Source organism: Acinonyx jubatus, chromosome C1, assembly GCF_027475565.1.
Source record: "Acinonyx jubatus isolate Ajub_Pintada_27869175 chromosome C1, VMU_Ajub_asm_v1.0, whole genome shotgun sequence".
In the NCBI taxonomy this organism is placed as follows: Eukaryota; Metazoa; Chordata; class Mammalia; order Carnivora; family Felidae; genus Acinonyx; species Acinonyx jubatus.
In genome coordinates this window covers 98,661,739-98,688,557 of record NC_069381.1, presented here as the reverse complement: position 1 = coordinate 98,688,557, position 26,819 = coordinate 98,661,739, and the positions used below count along the sequence as shown (strand labels likewise).

The 26,819-nt window shown below is 46.1% G+C and overlaps 1 protein-coding gene across 1 annotated transcript in view; it reads left to right on the top strand.

Moving 5' to 3' along the window:
* The window catches only part of VTCN1 (V-set domain containing T cell activation inhibitor 1), a 62,508-nt gene that overhangs the window by 8,510 nt on the left and 27,179 nt on the right, over window positions 1-26,819 (top strand). Inside the window, exon 2 of the mRNA XM_015066088.3 lies at window positions 22,953-23,017. Within this exon, the coding sequence (XP_014921574.1) occupies window positions 22,953-23,017 (65 nt within the window). The remainder of the gene's footprint in view (window positions 1-22,952; window positions 23,018-26,819) is intronic.

Sequence of the window (26,819 nt, the reverse complement as noted above, 5' to 3'; positions counted from 1 at the left end):
CCCATCACTTCCAAATGTATTCCTACTGCTCCCAGCACAGCAGTAATGGGGGAAAGGGCAGACGGTTTCCCCTCTTTCTTTTTCTGCAGGTTTAGAATGAAAAATTTCATACACTAAAAACCATGAAAGATTTGAGAAAGGGGGAGAGCATCCATAAAATTTAAAGTATTGAATTGTCTCTTTTAGCTTCCTATGGCCTCCTCATTGTGCTCTCTTCCACCCCCGCCTGAAATGGCCATTTCATACCTCTCTTCTCTTCAATCCTCTTGTAAGCCCTCCCCTCCCCAGTCTCAGATGATTATCTTGCTTTATCCTTCACTGAGAAAATAGGAGGCAGCAGACAGGTATCCTTTATCTTTTCACTCCCAAAACTACCTGCTACACCCATCCGCGTCCTTTTTCTCTGCTCTCGCCTGCTCAAGAACACCTCCGCCAGCCAACATCCTCCGTCTCCCCTCTGCTCCTCTGTCATCCCTGTCCCCATCAGCCCATTGCTATCTTAAAGGGAAAACCCTCTCTCACCTCACAGACTCTCCAGCTCTCACCCCACGTCTCTTTTCCCTGCTCAGCAAACTTGTCGAAAGAGCTGTCTGGGGTTGCTGATGAGATCTGCGGCATCAGAGAGGGAGTATGATGTGGTTCCTAGCGCAGACTGGAGCCAGGCTGCCTGCGTGCAATCCCAGCTCTGCCACCTTCCAGCCATGTGGCCTTGGGCGGGTTCTTGGTCCTCCCGGTACCTGGGCCCTGCATCTGTAAAATGAGGATGATACTAGAATCTGCATAATAAGACTGTGAGAATTATGTGAATGAAATCATATAAAGCGCTTAGCAGATCCTTACTGCAGAACACAGTTTTGTCCCCACTATTCCAAGGTATTGCTCCTGTCCCTGCCAAACCTGATGTTGACCTCTCTGTACTCATCTTACTTTCACAGCGACATTCGACACAGATGTCCCACTACCTACTTCATGATTTCTTCTCTTGGTTTCCATGGTACTACACTCTCCTGATTCCCCAAACCCCACCCCTGCTTCCCACCCTCCTTCCCCTGTGGCACTGGTATGGTCTCCTGGGGTTACCTCTGCTTCTCCAAGCCTGGGCCTAGTCTGAGGGTAGACATCCCTCTGCTGCCCCCCCACAACTGGAAACCACCAGGATCTTCCTCCGGGAAGCCTGCCTCCAGTATGAGGACTTTCATTCATTTTCTATATTTAAAAAAAAAATTTTTTTTTTAACATTTATTTATTTTTGAGAGACAGAGCACAAGTGGGGGAGGGGCAGAGAGAGAGGGAGACACAGAATCCGAAGCAGGCTCCAGGCTCTGAGCTGTCAGCACAGAGCCCGATGCGGGGCTCGAACCCACGAACCATGAGATCATGACCTGAGCCAAAGTCAGATGCTTAACCCACTGAGCCACCCAGGTGCCCCCATGTCCTATATTTGATGATTGGCTCTACTCTGCTAAAAAGTCTTAGGGCCCAGGAACAAAATATAATGGCATAGGGACAATTATCCTTTAAAGGGGCTGGCGTAAGCTTCAGGGTTGGGATGAAGTCCCATAAGGATGGTAGGGTAAGTTGTGTACTAGAAAGTGCTATATAGGAGGATGGCCATATTGGGCCACGCTTCCCGGAAACAGCCCTAATGCCTGTCAGAATCCCCCCATCTGTCTTCTCACTCCACTGGACCATCATCTGGTCACATCTGAGCATCATGGGGTCCAAGCAACATGCTTGATTCAAGCCCCTAATAATCTCTGTATTTAAGTACCTAAGACCGTGGTTCCCCAAATGAGTCTAAAGGGCACTGACGCTGCAACAAAATTTTTCCTGGAAGAGTCCTGCAGTCAAGCAAGTTTGGAAGTGCTGAATATTATTAGGTTGGACCATGTGAAATTGCCAATGTTCAATGGCTTTTGCCCTATGGAAATGGCAATTTCAAATGGTTCATCCTGTGTTCCTCTGGGACATTCACTTAGGCGTATTAGCATCTTCACGTCCTAACAGTAGAGAAATCTGTTTGATTGCGGTTGACCCAAGGTTATGAAAATGTAATCCTTTTTAAAATAATACTTATTGGGGCGCCTGGGTGGCGCAGTCGGTTAAGCGTCCGACTTCAGCCAGGTCACGATCTCGCGGTCCGTGAGTTCGAGCCCCGCGTCAGGCTCTGGGCTGATGGCTCGGAGCCTGGAGCCTGTTTCCAATTCTGTGTCTCCCTCTCTCTCTGCCCCTCCCCTCCCCCGTTCATGCTCTGTCTCTCTCTGTCCCAAAAATAAATAAAAAACGTTGAAAAAAAATTAAAAAAAAAATAATACTTATTAATAAACACCAGACACACTTTGGGAAACTATGGGCCAGGGTAATTGAGAACGGCAGTCATGAATAGAAAAAAAGTGCAAGAAGGTGGGAGTGTGCAAGCAGCAGCCAGGCCTGAGCAAAAGCACGGGAGAAAAAGAGCAGGATGGGGTTTTCCTTCCAGGGAATGCCTGCCCGTCTTTGAAAGCCGAAGTCATATTTTTTCAGATATTCCCCTTATACAGTCAAGCTCTTCCTTGATGAACCTTCTTCCAAATAAGCTTTTTTTGTAACTGACTTCTGCCCTTCTCTCCCTCCTAAAGGGTGGGGAGGATCCACGAGGTGACATCAATGGCTCATGCCATATTCCTCAAATGACAGATACTCAATAAACATGGGTATTATTTTGACTGCCCTCTCGTTATTATAATTATTAATTAGTTCATCGTTTCTGGGTATTATCATCATCCCAGTTCATAGGTGTTCATTTAATCTGCTTACACCAGTGAGGTGAGTTAAGCACATCTGGATGCAGAGAAGAGACTCAGCCCTGGCTGCCGGTGCCTCAGGGAGCATCTCACACACGCTCTATAAAGAACGTGGGCACATAGCCAATGTGAGTTTGTTGTTCTCCAGGCACTGGAGCCAAATGTCCATGACAGAGAATGAAATTGTTGGATGGGGTAGATTCAGGTAGAGTAGAGTGAGACAGGGGCTTGGCCAGGACTAGATCCCCGGTGCTTCCACTGCCCCCCACACCATGCCACTGTCTGGAATTCTTCCCATGAGAGAGCCTCTAACAGGCTTCTCTGTCATTCATATGCTACCTAACGGCCACCTGTGACTGACCCTCCGTGGAGGGACTAGGTATTTTGACATCAGTCAGCCCCTCTGGTCACCTAGCAGGTGTTAGGCATTGGTAGGCACTATCTAAGACTCTGTGGGAAGTAGAAGATGAGAGTTGAAGGATAGGGTGTTGCTTTCTTAGGACAGCATAGCGTTAATCAAAGTTGTGAATCAGTGGCCTGCTGGGACTAACGACATTGAATGGTCCCCTGACAGTTTTGTGTCCTGTGGTGGAAGACAACTGTCTAGAGTGAGCATCCTTACAAAGGAAATCCCTAGCCTGTCAGGGGCATGGCTACAAACATTCAATTGCCAGGAAGGGTAACAACAAGCCTTTTTGATTTCTCATGATATAAGTGAAAACAAAGCCTTTGACCTAGGCTCGCCCAAAGAGCACACACGGATAAGCCTTGAACAGGCCACATCATCTTGCAGGCCCTCATATCTCTTTTGTCTTCTCCCCATAAAAGTCAAATAGTCTTACTAGCATTCAGAGAGCTCTGAGAGCAACGGGAAGGGGTGTGGGCACTGCTACTTCTCTCCTACTTCGTGGTAGATTGGAAGAGGGTGGGATTTGGAAGCTGGGGGTCCTGACTTGACTTCCCTTTCCAAATTTATATTGGGTAATCTTATGCCAGTCACTTGCTTAATTTCTCCTGTTAAGTAATGACAATAAATGGACCTCCCAAAACTGCCCTAAGGCATCTCTTGCATTGCTTGACATGTCTACATCTTTAATTGAGAAGCTGTCTCACCCATTTGAAGAAGAGAATTAAAAAAAAAACAACACAAGACCCATACACCATGAACTTTAAAACAAGCAGAAGGTCAGAGGTGCCTGGGTGGCTCAGTCGGTTAAGCCTGCAATTTCAGCTCAGGTCATGATCTCACGGTCCGTGAGTTCAAGCCCTGCATCGGACTCTGCACGGATGGCACAGAGCTTGCGTGGGATTCTCTCTCTCCTCTCTCTGCCTCTCCCGCACTTGCTCTCTCTTTCTCTCTCTCTCTCAGATAAATAAATAAACTAAAAAAAAAAAAACAGGCAGAAGGATTAAAAGCAATGGTCATACATGTCCTATTGTCCATTTCCCTTTGGGTCCAGCTTCAAAGAGTCTGTGCATATCAGGAATGTAGCCCCACGTTCTGGATCTCTCAGACAGCAACTTATGTCAATTCTAGTGTTGGCCTTCTACTGGGATCACCCTATGAGAAGCCCCACAACCTTTAATCATGGCCTCCAATGTTGGGTTCTTCCTGTGTATCAATACAGTTCCACAAGTTCCACATACATTATTGATGAATTTAACAAATAGTTATTTGATCATCTACTTTGTACCTGGCAACAGAGATCCTAGGATTATAGTCGTGTATCAGGAGACGGATAAGTAAACACACAGTTATAAGAGAGTAAGCAAAGTGCCACTGCAGGCCACTTTCAGAATGCTTTGGAATCAACTTCTAACCCAGCGTTGATGGTAGTGATTATGGTGCATGGTCAGAGAGACTTTTTGAAGGAGGTGGCTGCTGAGTGGGAATTAGCAAAGCAAGGAGAAGTGGAAAGAACATCCAGGCAAAGTGCAAGGCCTACGAGGTGATGCAAGATGGGAAGACAAGGGGGAAGGCAGAGCAGGGAACAGAGTGGCATCTGGAGAGATCAGCATGAGCTGGATTTAACCTCAACAACTGGAGATGTTGGGTTTTATCCTCCCACTTTCCGGCTGAGTAAATTAAGGCTTGAGAGTGCTAGGAGAGAGGCAGAACGTGAGCAGGGGATGGGCAGAGACAGAGGGAGATACGGAATCTGAAGCAGGCTCCAGGCTCTGAGCTGTCAGCACAGAGCCCGACGCAGGGCTCAAACTCACAAATTGCAAGATCATGACCTGAGCCAAAGCTGGACGCTTAACCGATTGGGTCAACCAGGTGCCCCGAAAATGGCAAATTTTATATCTCATGTTCCCACATTTCCCTGTTGTTGAGGCTTTCTTTTTCATGTCTTAGTTTCCTTCTTAATTTCTCATCCAACCCTACTCTCAGTAAAGTCACTAATATACTCATTTACACTCAGGTACACTAGACAGTGATTAATGAGATAAAATATTATACTATACATTTTAATCAGTAACAAAACCAAAGGGCTAAATTTCTTATAGGGTTTCACTTTATTATCAAGCTAAAGATGGGAGGGACCGTGGCGTGGAGAAAGCCCAAGAGGTAGTAAAACAGAGGGTCAGTTGTCCGCCATACTCCTACTAGAGCTGCCCTCTGCGAGTCTCTTATATGGACAGAGAAAACAATGGAATATTCACAGGCTATTCCTTCTCTACCCAACCCCTCAGGAGAATCTTGGTGTTTTCTGCTAAGTCTCCCCACCCTCCAGCTCATAATTATGAATTCAGTGGAGTAAGCCACACAGGCAAAACTGATGAAGGTGGAAGAGAGAGGAGAGAGGATTTGCTGGTGAGAATAGATAGAAAGCTACGAGGGAGAAGAGACCAGGGAGTAGACCTCAGAGAGAGTTTTGGGGAACTTTCAAGAAGGGAAAGTTTGAGGGGCGCCTGGGTGGCTCAGTCGGTTGAGCGTCCGACTTCAGCTCAGGTCACGATCTCGCGGTCCGTGAGTTCGAGCCCCGCGTCGCGCTCTGGGCTGATGGCTCAGAGGCTGGAGCCTGTTTCTGATTCTGTGTCTCCCTCTCTCTCTGCCCCTCGCCCGTTCATGCTCTGTCTCTCTCTGTCTCAAAAAAAATAAATAAACATTAAAGAAGGGAAAGTTTGGGAAGCCAATAGGAAGGATAGAAGTTGCAAAAGAGGGTGTCTTTCTTCCTTTTTTTTTTTTTAAGAAGTTTTGCTGGGCACTGTCCATGTAATGCCTTTTGATGTTTTCCTACATGTCCAATGGTTTCAGTGAAGCTTTTCCATTGGGTCAGTATTTCTTTGTGACATTGTCAAAAACTGGACCACAAGATATTTGGGCTTTATATAGATTATAATAAGATCCTCTCCCTCGAGCTAGACAATATTTATGGATAATAATTAAGAGCTGATTTCTAAATGCGTGTTTATATTTAGCTGCTAATTTTAATTATTCATGTAAAATCTTTTATTTAAGGAGAGATAACCCTGAAATAAAAATATGGACCGCCATTCCATCGGGCTGCCTCGTGGACATGTTTTGGTTCAGTAGAAGAAGGATACGTTCCAAAATCAGATCAGCTCAGTTCGGTATTTATCGAATGCCTAGGATTAGTCAGGCACTATGTCTGACACTCAGGGGAATAAATGTGACTGATACATTGATTCAGCATGACCAGCAGGTTAATAATTTATAATCAAAGCGCAATTTTATTTTTATCTCTCTCTGACCATTTGAAGTGCATTCAAACAGTAGGGAAATGCATGACAAACCTTTTTTTTTTAATTCAAGTTAGTTAACACACAGTGCAGTCTTGGCTTTAGGAGTAGAACCCAGTGATTCATCTCTTACGTATGACACCCAGTGCTCATCCCAACACGTGCCTTGCTCAATGCCCATCACCCATCTAGCCCATCCCCTCACCCGACACCCCACCAGCAACCCTCAGCTTGTTCTCTGTATTTAAGAGCCCCTTATGGTTTGCCCCCCTCTCTGTTTTTATCTTATTTTCCTTTCTCTTCTCCTATGCTATCTGTTTTGTTTCTCAAATTCCACATATGAGTGAAATCATGGGATATCTGTCTTTCTCTGACGGGCTTATTTCACTTAGCATGATACTCTCTAGTTCCATCCAAACCTTCTGAAAGCTGTCATGAAAACTTGGCCTCTCCTTCAGATGGCTGATGCCTCCTTGGCTCCTGGTTCATGGCAGGCGCACTTCCCACATGACTCTCAGCACTCGGGTGTCCTCTCCCACGTGTTGCTTGTGGTGAGGACTCACAGCTCTAGGGTATCAGGCCCATCGGACAAACTCACATCTTCCTTGCTTCGTGAAAGGGTAATGACCCCCAAATTCAGCTCTGTGTTCCATCTCCCCCAACCTGAGCCCCTGTCTCTGTCTCACTCACTGAGCTGTTCTAGACCACATTAAATCCCTGAAGTATGATTTCAGTTCTAGTGGGTGTTTCACTGCTGCACCCCAACTTTGTGCTTTGTGCATTGGGGAGGAGTTACAGCCTCAGAAATTACCTCACGCAACTTCTCTCCCTACACTGAGCCCCTTTTAAATCCTTCACCTGATTGAGGCAGCTAAGATTTCTGGAAGTGGTTGTCAAAGATCCCCTTTTAAAAATCTGCATAGTGCCGTGGTATCTTGCTTTGCTATGCAGCGTCTACTGTATCTTAGAACCTCAGCTGAAACGTTAAACTTAACATCCAATTCCACGCACACAAAAAGATACACTGCCCGTTACTGAGAAGTTTAGAGGAGACCAAAGGAGACACGAGTGTATAAACAGATCATTTATACACTTGATATATATGATGGGATGGGCATCGTGATAGAAACATGTACCAGGGACAATGAGGACACCGAGATAACTTCTGATACACATTGCCACCGTTTTCCCTCAAGCACCATCCAGAGTTAGGCCATACATAAAAGAATGAGGAGGCTGTCTGGCTTACAAGTGAGCTCAAAGAATGTGGTGTCTTCCTGGGAACTTCATGCTTCAGCACAAGGCTACGGAGTTGCCCCCTAGTTACTCCAGTACCTGGAGAAATGATAACATTACACATTTGGGGTAATACCGTATAATTGGTTAAAGTGGATAGGGGAAGGATCCTTTCTTAAGGGTTTGAAAGGAGGCCCAGAAATCTTGGCAGCCACATCTAAAAATAGTAATCCTCTCTGAATCTGCCTGGAGGCATTGAAGAGACAGGACCGGTTGGGGGGCCAGCGCCACTCAGATGCGTCTCCTTGCTGCTCTCGGCTCCATGGTATCAGTGCCCATATAGAAGACATCTGCACGAACACAGCCCCAGATTTTGGGGGTAGAGAGGGAATAGAAGGGGCCCTGTCCACTAAAGCTACCTTCTCCTACCTTCTCTGCATTTTATCCACCATCCAATTCTCTCTCTCCCTTTGCAATAAATAGCTCATTGCACTTTCCCAGCCCCCACCTCCCACCCAAACACGACTTTACAAAACTCTAAGGAAAATACTGAACACGTCTAAGAATGAGCTTGCTCCGCTCGTGGTGCTAAGGCAAGAGGAAAAGGGAGCTGTGATCTGTTAGGGTCTCAACTGCAGTTTACGCTGCTGAGCCCTGGGCCCTAGAGACGTCCTCTCCAACTGTCCGAACAGGTGCAATCCACTCTCCACGCCACGAGAACCCTGCCCTGGCTACAAGTCCACAGGCCTGTTGTAGCTTTAGTGATTTTACCCATTGCACATCCCAGCCATTGGAATAGCCCAGGAATTCAAGCCGTCAGGAATGGAAACTACCTCTTTCAGAACTCTCACACCCACCCAATCCCATTTCCCACTTTTAGAAAGATCGCTCTTGTAACCAGAGACCATTTCAGAGCAATGAAGCAGCATTTCATGCCCAGGGTATCCCCCACCCTGTTAGATTGTGACTCGTATGGCAGGCCGTGGCAACGTCCTCTGGGAGACCGTGGTAGCAGGGAAACTGGCCAGAGGGAGATAGTTCCAGCATCCCCAGTCATTCCTACCTCTTGTCTTCTGGGCACCCCCATCTGTGTTGCCACATCCCATGGTCACCCTGGGTTTCTCAACTCTGTGGCCACTGGAATGGTCACATTTGACTGCAATGTGAGACACTGTTTCTGTCCTTGGTTTGGGTAAGATATGCCTAGAAAGAGCGGAGAAACTAAGAAACCATTGTAAATGTGAACCCAACAAAACTAGTTTCTGATCCTGACTTCTGAAATCTAAGTCAAGGTCGATGTGGCTGGTGCAGCTTTAGGGGCACTGGAATTATCCTTTGCATCCAGGCTAGTGAGAAACGAAGCCCATCCATTTCTAGACCAAGGGAAAACCGGGGACGCATTTCTCCCAGGCCTGGCAGGATTCTCAGTCCCTGACAGAATCTAAGTGTCTCCACAGGAGACCTTCCCCTCCTAGCTCCACCCTCCACCCCTTTGGCCTGGAAAACAGCACACTGTGTACCCACAGTCACCCTGGTTCTTCACATGGGCCTTAAAGGAAAGGGATGCAGCCTTTTTAGTGCATTTGCTACCTGCCAGGCACTGTTCTACAGGTGTTATATATATCATGAAGAAAGGCACCAAATGAAGAAGGTAGGTCCGACGTTGGCCTTCAAATATTTCTCCCTCCCATTCAGAGCATTAAAAAGATGGTAGTGGTGCCTCCTAATGCCTCACCAACCACCAGGTAATTCACGTACGAAAACCACTAAACTTTAAAACAAAAAAAAAGTATACACAAGTTAACATTAAAAACACTTCCTTCCAGTTTTCCTGATTGTAAAGTCCACTGAAACTTAACTTTGATCTCTGGTCCCTTTGTGAGTGTTGGTCGGGGCTGGGAGGGACAGGTTGCCATTCCTGCTGGGCTAAGGCCATAAGGCCACGCTTTGTGGGCCTAATGAATAGCCCAAAAAAGCTTGCTTTGGCCCATCTCTTGAAGTTCTGATAGCTTGGACCCCTGGACAGCGAAGCTTTGTCTGTCACTTGTTTCTCTAACATGTTCAATATTGCCTGAAGCAAATTCTCTGGATGCCCATTAAGACTGATTCTACCCTGCTGTGAAGGTATAAATCTTACTTTTAAGTTTTTGGAGGCATCATCTAATAGTCTGTTGATTGTGCAGGAAGTGTTCACGTTGGGTACCATATTCCCTCCATGGCATATCTGTGTCTGTGATACCTGCTGGGCACTCGAGCTATACTTCATACCTCGCATTTCCTTTTCTCTTAGGACTTTGAAGATACAATCCCATTATTTTTCTGGCATCCCTTGTTACTTTGGAAAGCAAGCTATTAGTTTGTCATTCCTTTCTAGGTAATTTGTCTTTTACCGCTTTTAAGATCTTTTCAGTCTTTGTTCATCAGTTGCGCTATGAAGTGTCTTGTAGTTTTCTTTTTACTCACCCTACTTGAGATACACTGGCCTTCCTGAATCTGAAAAATTGGGATCTTTCCTACATACTAAAAAATACTCGGTCTTTTTCTCTCTGGATAGTGCCCCTCTCTCATTCTCTACCTCTGATTAGATACATATTACATGTTCTCATTTTGGTCATGGTGTGTCCTACCCTCTTTTTTATATTTTTAAAACCTCTTTTGTTTCTATGGCTGGAAATTTATATTTTCATTCCCTGAAAATTTCCTTTTGGCTTAGAGGGGTGTGTATATTTTGTAAATCATCTGTGGAGAGAAATGACTAAAAGGACCCAAGGTGAATAAGTGATCAAGCACAGCTATTATCAGTTAATTCCAGGTTTGCTTCCTGACCCTGGCCAACTAGGTCTTCTACTTTTTTGAGCCCTCCAAAAAGCATTGTGCTAGAATTCATGGCACCAGCAAGATTTCATATGCTGTAATTTTTTAAAAGATTATTTTCCTTTAGAGAGGAATATAAATGATCATTTCTCCCATAAAAGGCGCCTCAAAAGTGAAGACTGTGTTAGTTTCCCTTAGTCTTTGATTTATCCATTAATTCAATAACTTTTAAGTACTATGTGCTAGATACTCTGAGGGATGCATTCTCTAAGGCGAAACATTTACTCAACAAACATTTATTAAATTCCTACCATGTTCTAAGACCTGGAAAAACAGCGTGAACAAAACACAGAGGCAAGAAACAGCCTGGGATCTTTAGAGGCCCAAATTCATTTAGAATAGATGAAACATGGAGGTAGGGGGCCAGAAAATGGGGCAAGAAATGGGATAAAGTATCCACAAGTTCAAAAAAAATTTTTTTTAATATTTATTTATTTTTGAGAAAGAGAGAGAGAGAGAGCTTGAGTGGGGGAGGGCCAGAAAGAGAGAGGGCCAAGAAGATCCAAGCACTGTCAGCACAGAGCCCGACATGGGGCTCAAACTCACGAACTGTGAGATCATGACCCGAACTGAAGTCAGACACTTACCTGACTGAGCCACCCAGGAGCCCCTAAACTATCCACACATTTATGTAAACTCTTCTTGAGCTTGTATTTGGTTTCAAGATTTTTTAAACTTTCAGAATTCATATACATTCTTTACTTTTTATGCTCAAATCAATATTTTATATTTAGATGTAAATCTTAAGCTGTTACTAAAATATGGTATCTGAATATGTAGAAGTCTAAACCAGAAGATAAAACAGAAATTTTGTGTTTCATTGTAGCCCTGTAGCCAACCAATCCCCGGGTTAGTGCCAAACCCCTGGGCCAGGCACAGGCTGGGATGGGGAGTTGGGGGTGGTACAGGAGAATACAGCGGAACCTTCTTGCATGTAGTACCAGGCTAGCAGGAATGCAGGAACCATGAATCTACAGGAGAGAGCTGAGGCCTGTGCCCTAGAAGTCAGGCTGGGCCAGAGGGAAATGACCATGCAGCAGACTCAGAAATCACAAGGAGGCCCTGGATTCAAGCCCAGCTCCAGGGCAGAAGCAGGGTGCAGATTCCAGGCTGGAAGGCCGGGGAAACTTTCTTGGTATCTGTTACAGACAAGCAAGTCCACAGAGTTGTGTAAGTCAAGGATGACCGTGGATCCTAGGACAGGGTGCGTAACCCCTACCGTCCTCAGTGTGAGCAGTCGAAGCCTGTCATGTACTGGACAGGGCAGCCCCAGGGTCTGTGGCTAAGGAGTGCGGCTCGATCCCTTAAGGGATGGGCCCGGCAGCCTAACTTCCACAAGTCCATCCATCCTCCCAGGCTTCATACAGCCACACTTTCAGCCACACTTTCAGCACTGTATGTCCACATCTATGCAATGAGAACGTGGGTCCCAGCAGGTGACGACTTGCCTGCCGTAGAGTCCTGGGTCAGACTTTTGGAAGACCGAACAGCATATCCCTATTGATTCCCAGGATACAGCGGTCTGCTTTTCACTGGGGAGATTTCCTGGTGTTACTGAAATAAAGAGTGAATGACAGAAGCCTTGGGGCATACAAATATGACATTGTATCCCATTTCAGAAGACAGAGGCGTCAGACCGCCTAAGACAGGTATATGTGCTCAGGGAGAGAAAAGTTCTGAGGGTGACAGATAGACTTGTTCCCAGACTTATTAATGAATAAACAATGAACTGATCCCAGGGCTAGGCTTTCTGAGAGAAGACAGCCCAAGTTCTTCTCTGAATCTCTTCAGTGACAGTGTAGGTTTCCTGAAGGCAAGAAAGGGATGAAAAGTCACAACAGTTTTTGTGGCTTTAGGGTGTTGCAAAGTGATCTAGATTCTAGATCATTTGCTCTGTGGGCCACCCATGTGCCATCTGTGGGCCACCCATGGGGCCACCCATGAGGCCCAGATCACAGTGACCGATGGGGACAAAGGGTTGAGGGAAATGTACCTGCCCCAGAGGGAGACTGCCCTGTCCTACCCCATCAAACTTGCTAGTTCCCATGCCGGCCTCCCAGCCCCCATCCTAAACCCCAGTGCCTGACCCTCCTCCTCTCGCTCAGGCCCTGCCCTCTGAGGTTCCCCTTCCTACCTCATCCCCTTAAATCCACTAAGGAAAGAGAAAAGAGAGCACGCTCTGGGCTGGGCCTTCAGGAAAGGCGTCAGAGTCAAGGCAGAGCTCTTTGAGTGGGGCCTGCCTTTCACAGCCAGAGAGGGGTCAGAAGAATGTTACAGACGGAGGACAACAGGGGACAATGCACTCATCCGCTTGGTAAGGATTCACGGCTCCAGAAGGGGAGAAGGGTCACGTAGATACAATGGGCATTTTACAATGGTCTTAAATTCTAGACTCGATTTGAACGTTGATCTATAAGCAACGAGAAATCATTTACATTAGGAGACATAGGGGTGCCTGGGTGGCTCAGTCAGTTGAGCATCCGACTCTTGATTTCAGCCTAGGTCATGATCCCAGGGTTGTGGGATCAGGCCCCATGTCATTTCTGTGCTGAGTGTGGGGCCTGATTAAGATATTCTCTCTCTCTCTCTCTCTCTCTCTCTCTGCCCCTCCCAGCTTGTGTTCTCTCTCTAAAATATAAAAATAAAAATAATAAAATAATAATAATAATAATTGGGGGACACTGGGAAGGGATAGGAATAAGAATTAACATTTATAATTTAAAAACAAAAACCAGCATCTATACAAAGCCTAGTTTGTTTCTCTGACCCTTACAGCAATCCTGTAGAGGCAAAGTGTTGATGAGGACACAGGTAGAGGAAGAATTACAGGACTGCTCAATCATACAAGCCCCCTGCTCCCATCAAGTCTTCATTAGGAAAATAACGCCAGGTTCTCCACGGAGTTGGTGAGGGGAGAGATAGAGAGCACCTTCTCTTTGCATCATCCATTCCAGAAATGACCGTCATCCATACATCCATTCACTGTCACCGAGCAGTGCTCCAGCCCTCATCTGGACTGGGCTGGAGCAGGAGGGGTGAGGAAAGCAAGGTGATGTGGGACAAGGTGGGAAGGAGGCCGTGCATGATAGGAGAGCGGCCTGAAAAACAGGAGCCAATCATGTGAAGGACGTGCTTATTAGCGGCCAAACCTCACTCCAGGTGCTGTGCGTGCCCCTGGAAATCTCTCCCAAGCTTGGGTTCGGAAGACTTATAATTAGGCTGTTTCAGTTCCGACCACACAGACTGCTCAGGGGCTGCCCAGCCCTTCCTACAGAGCAGACACTTCATGGGAGGTTCATAACCGGTGTGAAGTGTGTTTGTTATTAAACACAATGGGATCAGTTATACTGCTGAAGAAATCTTCTGGAAACGTTATTTCCTCTGCAGTGAGAATAAGGAAGAATGGGAGACACAGGTATGATTAGAAAAAAGACTAGCGATCAACCTGATATTGACTTTTGTCCCGCTCTGCTTGTGCCACTGGAGACCAGTGTGCACAAGGCTGATGAAATGCTAATGTGTGCTTCATGGGCAATCAGGGGACAGTTATAAATAGAGCAGGTTTAAGAATAAAATATAATGGGGCACCTGGGTGGCTCAGTCAGTTAAGTGTCTGACTTCGGCTCAGGTCATGATCTCATGGTTTGGGGGTTCGAGCCACGTGTCAGGCTCTGTGCTGACAGCTCAGAGCCTGGAGCCTGCTTCGGATTCTGTGTCTCCCTCTCTCTGCCCCTCCCCTGCTCACGTTCTGTCTTTCTCTTTCTCTCTCAAAAATAAATAATAAACATTAAAAAAAATTTATGGCTCTGCCACAAAATCAAATATTGTTTAGGGAATGGTATCTATCTGTTAACATTCAGTAATTTTCCACCTGATACTCCCCCTTTCGGGTTTCCTTCCAGCATCTCAAACAAAAGATACCACCTGCGAGAGGTGGGCTTCTTCAGTCTGTGGAACATCAGGCCCGATGGCCTCCACAGGTTATTAACTGCACAAACCATGAACCCAGCAACTGATGGGAACCCTGGGAGTTAGAAAATTTGGATTTATGTAACATACCGTACGATAATGAAGGCCATGCATGATGGAGTATTAGACCCAAGTCTCATCCTGCTCTGATTTAATAATGTAGGGGTGAGCCCGTGGATGAGTTACTTAACACAAGGCCCCAGTTTCCCCATCTGAAAAGAAAGATAACAGTACCGATTGGGTTGTTGCAGGGATTAAATGAGATAAGTGAGGCCCTGCCCTCAGTACATACCAGCCATCATTGTTAAGTTATTAATAAAGGTTTTAGGAGGCATAATCAGAATACATAACTGTGGCAAGGGCAAGGCCAGAGCAAACCCCCTGGGATATCAAATTACAGAACTATCTATTTGAAAGGGACTTTCAAAACTGTTCCAAGTCCTATCCGGTGCCCCAAAATGCCCTTCCCCACTTCTGTCCCTAAGTACTTACTCAGCCCCTGCTTATAGGCACATGTCCAGTGACAGGAAACTGCAGTCTCAGGCCCGTACCAGAACCCTCATTGGAAAGGTTCTCTGGATACTTGATCTAAATCTAACCTCCTGGAACTTTCACCTATTGGCTTCATTTCTTCCAGAGTGATAGAGAATAGGCCCGTATGGCGCCCTTCAAATTTTGAAGTGATCATCACTACATCTGGACGTCTCTAAACTGAACTACCCCAGTTACTTCAACTACCCTTCAAAAGAAATGTCTTCTAACCACCTCACCATGCTGGTCCCACTTCCCCTAGATCAACAGTTCTCAACCAGAGCAACATGTCCCCAGACATTTTAGGTTGTCACAAAAAGGGCAGGGTACTGCTGGCATCTAAAAGAGGCCAGGGTGGGGCGCCTGGGTGGTTCAGTCGGTTAAGCGGCCGACTTCGGCTCAGGTCACGATCTCGCGGTCCGTGAGTTCGAGCCCCGCGTCGGGCTCTGGGCTGATGGCTCGGAGCCTGGAGCCTGCTTCCGATTCTGTGTCTCCCTCTCTCTCTGCCCCTCCCCCGTTCATGCTCTGTCTCTCTCTGTCTCAAAAATAAATAAAACGTTAAAAAAAAAATTTTTTTTTTTTTAAATAAAAGAGGCCAGGGATGCTGCTAGAGAACCTACAGCGCACAGGACAGCCCCGGCAGCAAAGAATTATCTGGCCCAAATACTCAATATGGCTAAGCGTGAGAAACCCTGTCCTAAACAAACACATTAATCAGTGTTCTTTTTATTTATTTTTATTTTTTAATGTTCATTTGTTTTTGAGAGAGAGAGAGAGAGCACGAGCGGGGGAGGAGCAGAGAGAGGGAGACACAGAATCTGAAGCAGGCTCCAGGCTCCGAGCTGTCAGCACAAAGCCGGATGTGGGGCTCAAACCTACAAACCTTGAGATCATGACCTGAGTTGAAGTCAGACTCTTAACCGACTAAGCCACCCAGGTGCCCCAATCAGTGTTCTTCTTAAAGTGTGGGCCAAAAATGTGCATAGAGGAGTGTCAGCCATTTTACTGTCATTCTTTTTCTATTAAATTCGGCTAAGACTCTGGTAGTCCGTGGCTAGTGGTTAGCTCAAGCCCCCTTTTCATGTGTCACTGCTAGCCCAGAAACGGCACTCCTGGGGCCCACGTGCTCACCCAGAAATCACCCATCAGTGGTGGCACTCTCTCCTGCTGAGCCTGGAGGCCCGCCTTACAATCTTCTCTAACACAATATCCTAGGCCACCACCACTATCTATCATTCAAAAGAAGTTGGCACGTAAGATGCAATCTACTTGTTGGTCATGTCTTCCTGGTTTTGTGGCATTGGGGCCCGGGTATGATGTAACCCTGGGTCCTGTGCTTTGGAGGACCCCCATAACGCTGCATCACTATTCTTAGCTGAAGCTTGAAGGAACTCAACCTGATACTCAAAAGCACCCAAGTGTCTTACGGGCAATTTTTGAAAATGTCTTTCCCAAACAGAAAGCCAGGCTGCCCACTGCCAGGAAAGCCATGTGGACAGGGCAGGGCTGCCCAGAAGGATGCCCACTCCTCCCCTTCCCCTCACGCAGCTAAAATTCCATGGAACAGCCCCCTCTTTGCCAACTGCTTCCCAACCCTCCATTTACCAATCTCAAATGGTCATGTTCTCAGTTCCCTGGATCAATGCTGGCCTTGATTTTACCAATACAGATAAAGCAGGGGGATGTAGAGATGGGGAAAAAAATGTTTGAGGAGACAACAATCTAAGCCTCTCAGAAACCTAAAACCTGTACTAATCAATATCTGGACAATAATTGTACCTTGAAGCCCAATGCTCTCTTCTACATAGTATTTAAAAATAATTCCTTTTCACCTTTCTAGGGGGGAAGAAAGAGAGAAATGTTTTGGATAGGCTGAAATGAATGTCTTCAATTTCAGCGTTCTTTATAATAAACTCAGTCACTTGGTTAGTTTATGAACAAAGTAATATATTTGATTTATTCAAATATTTACTTGATTTACTCAAATATTCTGCTTGCTATATTTAATTTAAAAGTGTAATTTATTCAGATTAATCATACAAGTGATAACTTAATCTACGTTTCAGAGCCCTTAATCATTTATCATTTATTCAAGTGGAGGTAAGCTGATGATCTGTAAGGAATGTGCTATCTCTGAGTTCAGTCAGTATTTGGGGAAGGAGGCAGAAACTAGAGAGCATAGAAACCATTAATGTCTGGATAAAACAAAGGGCGCTTTATGCCTTCCAGAATGAGTGCTCTACGCACCGTGGAGAGGATCCAGAAAGCCCTTGTTTTCTGAAATGGAGCTAGAGGAGATACACAAGGGGTGGTGACGAGGGGAGCCTTCTGACCTTGTGGCCTCCTGCCACGTGGGACCTTTGTGGCTTGCTGTGGCTTTCAGGTTTGTCTGTGTTTTGAATTTCAAATCAACACCTGTGCTTGGGGCTGCCTTCCCAGATCAGCACACCCCAGTCTGTACCTCCCCACGTCCCCACCTTCCCAGAAGACCCCCTGGCTTGCAGCACCCTCGGTCGGCACAATTGTGTCTGTGCAGTTTGAATAATGCCCGGAAGCAGATTCTGGCCCTACTGAGCTGCCCACTTTGGCTGCCAGAGTTCTCTCCAGAGAACATTATTCCTGTTGGTAGACCAATTACAAGGTCACACAGGTTTTGAGTGGTCAAACCTCTACCCTGTTTTTCTCCATAAGCACTGCCACGTTTGGTGTGTGATTTTGTACAGTGTGAGGTTTTGCAGGGATGCACGGATCATGTCTTCCCAGAAATGCCTCATTTCTTTCAAGGCAGCAGCAGCGGAGACAAAGGCGTGTGAGGGAGTTGAACAGGGCCATCCCTGGGTAGCATGGATGTGTTTGGCAGAATCTAAGCCCCTCCCCTGGAAGGCTCTGAGTCCTGCAGTACCTCAAAGCCCCCTTCTCCAAGTCCAGAGCACTGAGTGGGGTCCTGACCCCGTCCCTGCATACGTGGTCTTTCTGGTGCTTTGGGTTGCTGCCTTGGAGAGAGAGTACGTTGCAGCATGAATTAGCTAAATGCATTTCTCAAGAAAACCTTCCTTTGTACTTTCCTTGAAACTGGTTCATGGAAACACACTTTGTGGAAACACTCTTGGATTCTTCCTATTTCTCTCTGATGTAAATACTTCCTACGCCCTAGAATTCCTGCGAGAATTTGTTGGTCTTTGTACTGAAGCCCTGACTACGTGTCTTGTGTTATTACGGCATGCATGTGTGCATGTGCATGCATGTCTGTGTATGTTGTACGTGCGTGTGTGTGTGTGTGTGTTTTGCCTCAGTTACACTATACGCTCCTTGAGGGCAGGCACCCCATCTCTACATTTCCTCCATATTGCCCGGCAATGCCTTTCATACACTCGACACTCAATAAAGCTTCCTAAGTGAGCCGATCCTCCAAAAGCACTGATTTTCATGTGGGTCCTTTTGTAAGGAGGATCTACTCAAATGTGCGCCGTGAATTCCAATGCAGTGGTGAAAAGACAATTTCGCAATAAAAATTTCCCACAGAGTCGTTACTGGAAATCATTCTGGCAAAGTAAAAGCCAAAAAGCAACGTAAGAACACCTTATGTGAATATTTTATTCAACTTTAAAAAAAATTAGTAAGCAGCAGACAGGAATTATTTAATCTGGCAGCTCCGAGAGTTCCTGCCTCTCTTTCCAAGGCGCTAGAGTTGAGCTATTTCCCAAGGGAACAGCAGCTCGGCACAAACCTCAAGGTGATTCCTGCTTAGGGAGATTGCTGACAGACAACAGGGTTCAGCTTCCACGATTAGGGAAACATGCGGGTCTGCTGGTGATGGACACGGGCTCAGCCGCTTTGAGTGACACACACGACCTCCACTGTCCCATCCCTGCCGGTGAGTGTGCAGGTGTCTGTTCTGTGTCTTTGCTTTTCCTCAGAGAGGGTAGGGGAAAGCACATGTGATGGCTTGAGGCAGGGGTATCTATGATGCTTCAGTGTGGCTGGAGGGCAGGAACCCAGGGGGAGCATGGGGAGAGGCAGAGGCAGGAGAGAAGGCAAGATACTCCCTTTCGAAGGCCACATGGCCACATCCAAGGGTGAATTTTTATCACGAGGGAAATGGAAAGGCACTCAAAGTTTTCAGCAGAGGACTGTTATGACTATATCACAGTTCAGTAATCATTCTTACAAAGAGCTCAGTCGCTGAACGGAGGGCCAATCCCCACACCAACTTCCATCAGCACCACCAAGGAAACATATATTCCAACTTAAAAACATGAGTTTGTTACATAACCACAGCAGAAAAATAAGAATTCATACTTATGGAAGCTTCCCATGTGCCTGGCATTATTCTACATGGTTTTTAAAATCACTCAACTCGTGTTAACACTGTGTTAACTCGTTTAATCTTTAAAAAAAAATTTTTTTTTAATGTTTATTTTTGAGAGAGAGAGATAGTGTGAGTGGGTGAGGGGCACAGAGAGAGGGAGACAGAATCTGAAGCAGGCTCCAGGCTCTGAGCTGTCGGCACAGAGCCTGACGTGGGGCCTGAACCCGTGAACTGCGAGATCATGACCTGAGCGGAAGTCGGACACTTAACCGACTGAGCCACCCAGGCGCCCCCAGCTCATTTAATCCTAACAGGAAGGAATGGAAGCTGGAAGTCACATGACTATAAGCGGTGATGCTGTGGCTCAAATCAAGCAGGGCTCGGTCCAGAAGCCATGCTTGGGACCTTGTCATCATACTCTCCCCGTGATCACTGAGGCTCCCACCTCAGTCACTCTCATACAGAAACTCTGAAGTCACGCTGATGGGGGCGGTATGAAGAATGGGCAGGAGGGGCCAGACTGGAAACAGGGAAGACTGTTGGGAGAGCCTTGTAAGAATGCTAGTGACACACGGTGGTGACCAGGGGCCCTGAAGACAGAAATGAAGAGACTGGGAGAGAAATGAAAAGGATACTCAACAGGACCTGATAACTCCAAGGAGCTCGTTGAGCCCTCGCACACGCCTGGTACACGGTATTTCTGATGTATCAAAATACTCTAATATTGTTAGGATTACCAGTTGGACTGTTCCCAGGTGTAAGTCAGCTTTTAATAACAAACTTACAGCAAATAGCTTCGGGTAAACGTTTTTATGGTAAAATATATATACACAGCCTTTCATGGATCATGCCACATCCACTATCTAATTTGATCTTAAAACAACCCTCTTAGATCGGTCTTCTCAGTCTGCTGTAACAAGGAACCACCGACCTGTGGCTTAAACAACAGAAAGTGCTCTCTCACAGCTCGGGAGACTAGCAAACCACTTGCGGGGCAGGCTTGATTCCTTTGGAGGGTGAGGGAGAATCTTCTCCAGGCCTCCCCGCCAGCTTCTGGTGGTTTCTGGGCAATCTTTGATGTTCCGTGGCTTGTAGGTCTCTGCTTTCATCTTAAAGTAGTGTGTTCCCTAAGTGCGTGTGCATGTCTGTGTCTAAATGTCCCCTTGTCATAAGGACACCAGTCATACTGGACTGGGGGCCCACGCTACTCTGGCATGACCTCATCTAACAAATTCCTTTTGCCATGACCTTATTTCCAACTAAAGTCACATTCTGAAGTACTCAGGGTTTGGACTTCAAAATATAAATCTGGAGGGGTGGACGCACTTCACCCTGTAACACCCTTCCAGCTGGCAAAGCAGGGATGGCTCCTGTGCCCATTTTAAGGAAAAAGAAACCGAGTCTCAGAGAGATGAAGTAATTTCCCCAAGGTAAGTGAAACCCTGAGCCACAAATGCGAGGTGGCTCCCTGGCTCAGTAGTCAGAGAGAGCCAGGCAGTGCCGCCTGCTGGGTGCGTGTGGCTGTTCTCACACCCTTCGAGTGGTCAGAACCGAGGGTGTAGAGAGAGCAAAGTGGTCAAATGTGGTCTCCTCTTAGAATCAATGGCAGATACCCCGCTGTTAAAAGCATCATTTTGCTTTATTCAGTTGCTGCCCCCACAGCCGCACCTCGTGAGGGCTTGACCTCCGGGGAAACTGTTCACTCACATTGTTTCTTGTACGTCTGTTGTTTCTTGCGGTGGGTCCGGCCCTGAGCAAGGGGAGAGCTGGGCACAATGCGCGTATTCAGGGCGGAGAGCAGAATGCCCTGCGCCTCCCTTTTCTCTCTGTGGCACCATTCTTTGCCTCCCTGTGCCTTTCTTTTGTCCTGTTGTTGAGCAACATTGGTGTGGGCGTGGGGAGCGTGCGGCTTGCCAGCAGTGAGACCGCGTGCCCGAGGACGCCTGCCTGATGACATATGCACAAGGGCGGGCAGCGATGGGCGAGCTTCCCAGGAACCGCTTTGCCAACACGCCGGCTCCGACCTGGGCCTTCTTCTCTGCCCGCGTCACTCTCGACAGCGAGAGCTGGTAGCCCTCCAGGGGCATGGGTCCACCCGGAGAGCGGATGGCCGTGCCCCATGTGTGAACCCCCCTCCTCTTGGGAGGCAGCGTAGGAAGTAGATGAGTGCAGCTTCCAGAGATAGATTCTAATCCCAGCTCTGCCACTTACCGACAAGGTGAATTTCAGGAAGATGATGAATCTCCCTGTGTCATTTCCTCATCTATAAAATGGGGATAATACATTTGTTTACCTCATAAGGTTATTGAAAAGATAAATGATATAATCCATGGATGGTGCCGAGAACAACATGTCTGCCAAGTTATTCTAGCGCTCGGCACTTGTAAACAGTACTGCCTTAGTTTTCCCCCAATTGTCATTTGTTAATTTGTTCATTGAAAACTGGCAGGATACATTTTTTTTAATGTTTATTTATTTTTGAGAGAGAGAGAGAGAGAGAGAGAGAGAGATCACGAGTGGGGGAAGAGCAGAGAAAGGGAGACACAGAATCTGAAGCAGGCTCCAGGCTCCGAGCTGTCAGCACAGAGCCCGACACGGGGCCCGAACCCACGAACCGTGAGATCGTGACCTGAGCCGAAGTGGGACGCTGAGCCCCCCAGGCACCCCTGCAGGATACATTTCCAGAAGTTAACAATGGTTGTGTCTGGATGACGAAATTGCAGGTCATTTTATTGTTCTATTTAAAAAAAAAATACATGTGTATTTTCTAAAGTTTCTGTAATAAATATGTAGTACTTTTTTTAATAAGAGGAAACAAACTCCCATTGAGGATCTGCAGGGTGCAGTGGACTAAGGATGGGTGAGTACAAGGGAAGATATGACCATTGTCTTTCGTGGAGTTTAAAGCCTATGGAGGGTGGGGAGCCTGGGTGGCTCAGTCTGAAAACCGTCCAACTTTGCCTCGGGTCATGATCTCATGGTTCACAGGTTCGAGCTCCACATTAGGCTCTGTGCTGACAGCTCAGAGCCTGGAGCCTGCTTTGGATTCTGTGTCTCCCTCTCTCTCTCTCTGCCCCTCCTCTGCTTGCATTCAGTCTCTGTCTCTAAAAAATGAATAAACATTAAAAAAATTGTTTAAAGTCTATGGAAGGAGACAAGGCAGATAGATCAATGCTGGGCATTAATGCTCAGTGTGGGCTGAGTATGGAACCAGTCCCCCCGCAGGTTGCACCCAACACCACAGAGATGCCCTCAGTTTTGTCCCAACGATCTTTGTATGCGGTCTTCCCTGATCTGGAAATAGGACAGTAAGATGATACACAAAGTCACTGCTTTCATGACCCCCGGCACACCCAGGGACACGGGGATGGAATTGTTGAGACCCCTTCCAAAGGCGCCTGTTCCTAGGAAGGGGCTTACGGTGAAGAAGAAAGTTGAGATGCTTTCTGTGGCACCTCTGACAAATGACACACATGAACCCGGGTCACTAAGCAGCATGTCAAGTGAACTGAAGAGTAATTTCCTGTTTCTCTATCTCTCCATAGCATTATTAGCATCATCATTGTTTTGGCTGGAGCCATTGCACTTATCATCGGTTTTGGTATCTCAGGTATGTGATTTCTTGCGTTATCGTGATCCATTCACCCCTTACCACTTAAGTGCCCGATTACTCAGCGCGGTCGAACGGAAAGAGCACAGGGCTTGGACCCAGAAAACCGCAGAGCAGAGCACTGCTTCTTCTACTTATGGACTCCGCTCTCTCCAAATTAGTCATTTAACTCCCCGGGCCTCAGTTGCCTCATTCGTAGGATGGGGGAATTAATGCCCAGGTCCCCAGGTAGTTGCGAGAGCCAAACGGGATGTGTACCAGGGTATTCTACCTACCAATCAGCGCTGAAGGTATCTGGCGTCACAGGTAAAGGGCTACGGTGAGCCATTCTAGCAATGGTTGGCCCGGGTGGGTGGTTCCTTTGCAGTGAAACGTTGCTGAAGTGTTAAAGAAAATCAGGTCCTTGTGCACAGCGGTCCTAGGTAGCAGGAAGACAGGTTGTGACTGCTGTTTGTGCAGGAAACTGACGCCACCGTGCGTGGATGGTGAGATTCCAAAGGCAGCTGATGTCAGTTGCAGGAATAGTCTTCTCTCCCCTCTTCTGTGTGGACCGTGACTTGGAAGCGTCTATTATGGATGCCACTTAATTAAAACATTGAGTGAGTTAGGCCACAGCTGTCTTCTCTGAGGCAAACTGTTTGCTCCATTTCCCTTAAGCTGCCTGACTCAGGCCAACATTTCTATTTTAACTTAGTCTGGGGCCAAAGCTGTCGCTTTATAACTTCAGTTTCTATAGTCCCAGCTGCCTGTTGTCTCTGTCACTCTCCTCTGGTGGGGATGTGCTGCCACCAAACAGTGGTTGTGGCTTAAGTGAAGAAAATGGTAGCTGGTACATGTGTTTGCCTAGAAAAGGCATTAGCACCTTTCCCCACTTCCTTGATCAAAAATAGGTATTTTGGGGGGCGCCTGGGTGGTTCAGTCAGTTAAGCGTCCAACTCTGGCTCAGGTCGTGATCTCGGGCTCTGTGGGTTTGAGCCCCGCGTTGAGCTCTGTGCTGACAGCTCAGAGCCTGAAGCCTGCTTCGGATTCTCTGTCTCCCTCTCTCTCTGCCCCTCCCCCGCTCACACTCTGTCTCTGTCTCTGTCTCTCTCTCTCAAAATTAACAAGCATTACAAAAATATTTTAAGAGAAAAAATAGGTATTTTAGGGTGCCTGGTTGGCTCAGTCAGTAGAGCAGGATACTCTTGATGTTGGGGTTGTAAGTCTGAGCCCCATGCTGGGTGTAGAGATTACTTAAAAAAACTAAAAACTTTAAAAAAAAAAAGGTATTTTTGTCTTTCATCCATTTTGATTGGATTATCTGCCTTTTTCTTTTTGATTTGTAGGAATCCTTTGTATATTTTGGATGCAATTTGGTTATATGCATTGCAAAATCTCTTCTACGCTATGGCTTGCTTTTTCCCTCTCTTAATGATGTCTTTCAATGCGAGCAAAAGCTCTTAATTTTAACCTAGTCCATTTTATCCATCTTTTCCTTTATACTGGAGCTTTTTGTAGCCTGTTTGGTTAAAAAAATATTTGCCTATCCCAAGGTCATGAAGATTTTTTCCCTAAGTTATCTTCTAGAAGCTTTCTTATTTTACCTTTCTCATTTATATCTATTAACCATTCAGAATTAATTTTGTGTGTGGTGCAAGAGAGTGGTCAAGATTCATATGTTCCGTGTGGCTCTCCAGGTGATCTCGCACCATTTGTCAAAAATACTGTCCTTCCCCCACGTCTCACCAAGTGCTATTTTTATCATAAATCAAGTATCCAAATGTGTATGGATCTGTTTCTGAGTGTACTAGCCTGTTTTATTCTAATATTCTTTTATAATTCATTTTCTTTTTATGTTCTCTCTCTACCTAGTCCTGATCTTGGGCATTTTATCTGTCCATCAGTCTGTGCGTATCTCTCTCTCCTTCTCTCATCTTAAAGCAGGTTTACAGGGCATTATTAGCTCAACAGTAGTTTTGAAAGAGCCACGTTTAGGTTTGTCTCTGATTGTTTTCCTATTTAATTAGTTTTGGCTTTTATCTTTATTAATGTCCCTCTTTCTGCTTTGTTTTGCTGTCTTTTCATTCTTTTTTCTAGTATCTTAAAATAAACACTTCTCAAAAGAGTATGTCCAGGAAAGCCAACATGGCCACCTGTGACTCAGTCGGTTAAGCATCTGACTTTTGATGTCGGCTCAGGTCATGATCTCACGGTTTGTGAGATGCAGGCCTGTGTCAGGCTTCCCACTGACAATGCCAAGTCTGCTTGGGATTCCCTCTCTCTTTCTCTCTGCCCCTGCCCCACTCACTCTCTCTCAAAATAAATAAATTAACATTTTTTAAAAAGAAAGCCAATTAATAGCGTTTAGGAGATGCTATCATTCAGCTTTCCAAAATGTTTACCAATTTACTCTTCACCAGAAGTGTATGAGAGATCCAGTGTTTCATGTCCTCACCAACCCTAGATACTGTAGAATCCTTTTGTGGTTTTAATTCCTATTTCCTGGTGACTGAGGAGACTGAGTGCATGTTCATATGAGAATCATAATGTTGAGTGACGGAAGCATACACAAAACAGTACGTTCTATATAATTCCACGTATATATAGTTCAAAAACAGGCAAATGAATCTCTATTAGAAAGGAGAATAGTGGTTACTACCCTGGGAAGAGTTGAGGGGGTAGCCTTTAGGAGGCCGCATGAGGGGACTTCTGTGGGATAGTCAAGTTCTAGTTCTTGGTATGGGTGGTGGTTACGTGGAAATGAAAATGTGATAATTCTGCAGACTGCACAGTTACGATGTGTACATTTTTATGTATATGTGTTGTACTTTAACACACTCATATAGGGGCGCCTAGATGGCTCAGTCAGTTAAGCATCCAACTTTGGCTCAGGTCATGATCTTGTGGTTCATGGGCTCAAGCCCTGCATCAGGCTCTGTGCTGACAGCTCAGAGCGGGGAGCCTGCTTCGGATTCTGTGTTTCCCCCTCTCTCTGTGTTTCCCCCACTTGCACTCTGTCTCTGTCTCTCTGTCTCTCAAAAATAAACATTAAAAAAATTTAAATATATTCATATATACACACACATTACAAATATGTATTATAAAATATGTGTATATATACATTGGGAAATAAAATATCGACTGATAAAGTGAATATTTTGAACTAACTTTTAAAGATATCAGTATATACATTTTGGTAACTCCTTCACTAATGCTTAATTAGCTCTTCCTTAGTTATAACTTACCCATTCTGGATCTTATACACCTCCTTGAATTAAAACCCTAGGCGCCTGGGTGGCTCAGTCAGTTGAGTGTCTAACTCTTGATTTTGGCTCAGGTCACGTTCCCATGGTCATGGGCTTCACCCTTCATCAAGCTCCACGCTGTGCAAGGAGCCTGCTTGAGATTCTCTCTCCCTCCCCCCGCCTCTCTCTGTCCCTCTTCCCTGCTCGCACACTCTCTCTCTCTCAAAATAAAATAAAATAAAAAATACGCTGCCTTAAAAACAACAAAAACAACAAAAACAGCAGCAACAACTCTAGTGTTTGTCCTGCACTCTAAATCTTGGTGACGAACCTTTTTTGGGCTTAGGGCTAAACGGCTTGGCATGACACCCCTTATGGAATTATCTTTTACTTGACCACCCTAGCAAGAATTTTCACATTGCCACAGCTTCCCTGTGACAGTCAACATTTTGCCACTCACACTTTTCCTACTGTATGACTACAGCGACCTCAGTACTTAGCTCCGTCCCCTAAAGAGGATGCTCAGAGGGTACTCCCTAAGTGCTTTTTTGAACGGACAAGTGGATGGGTGCTTGGAG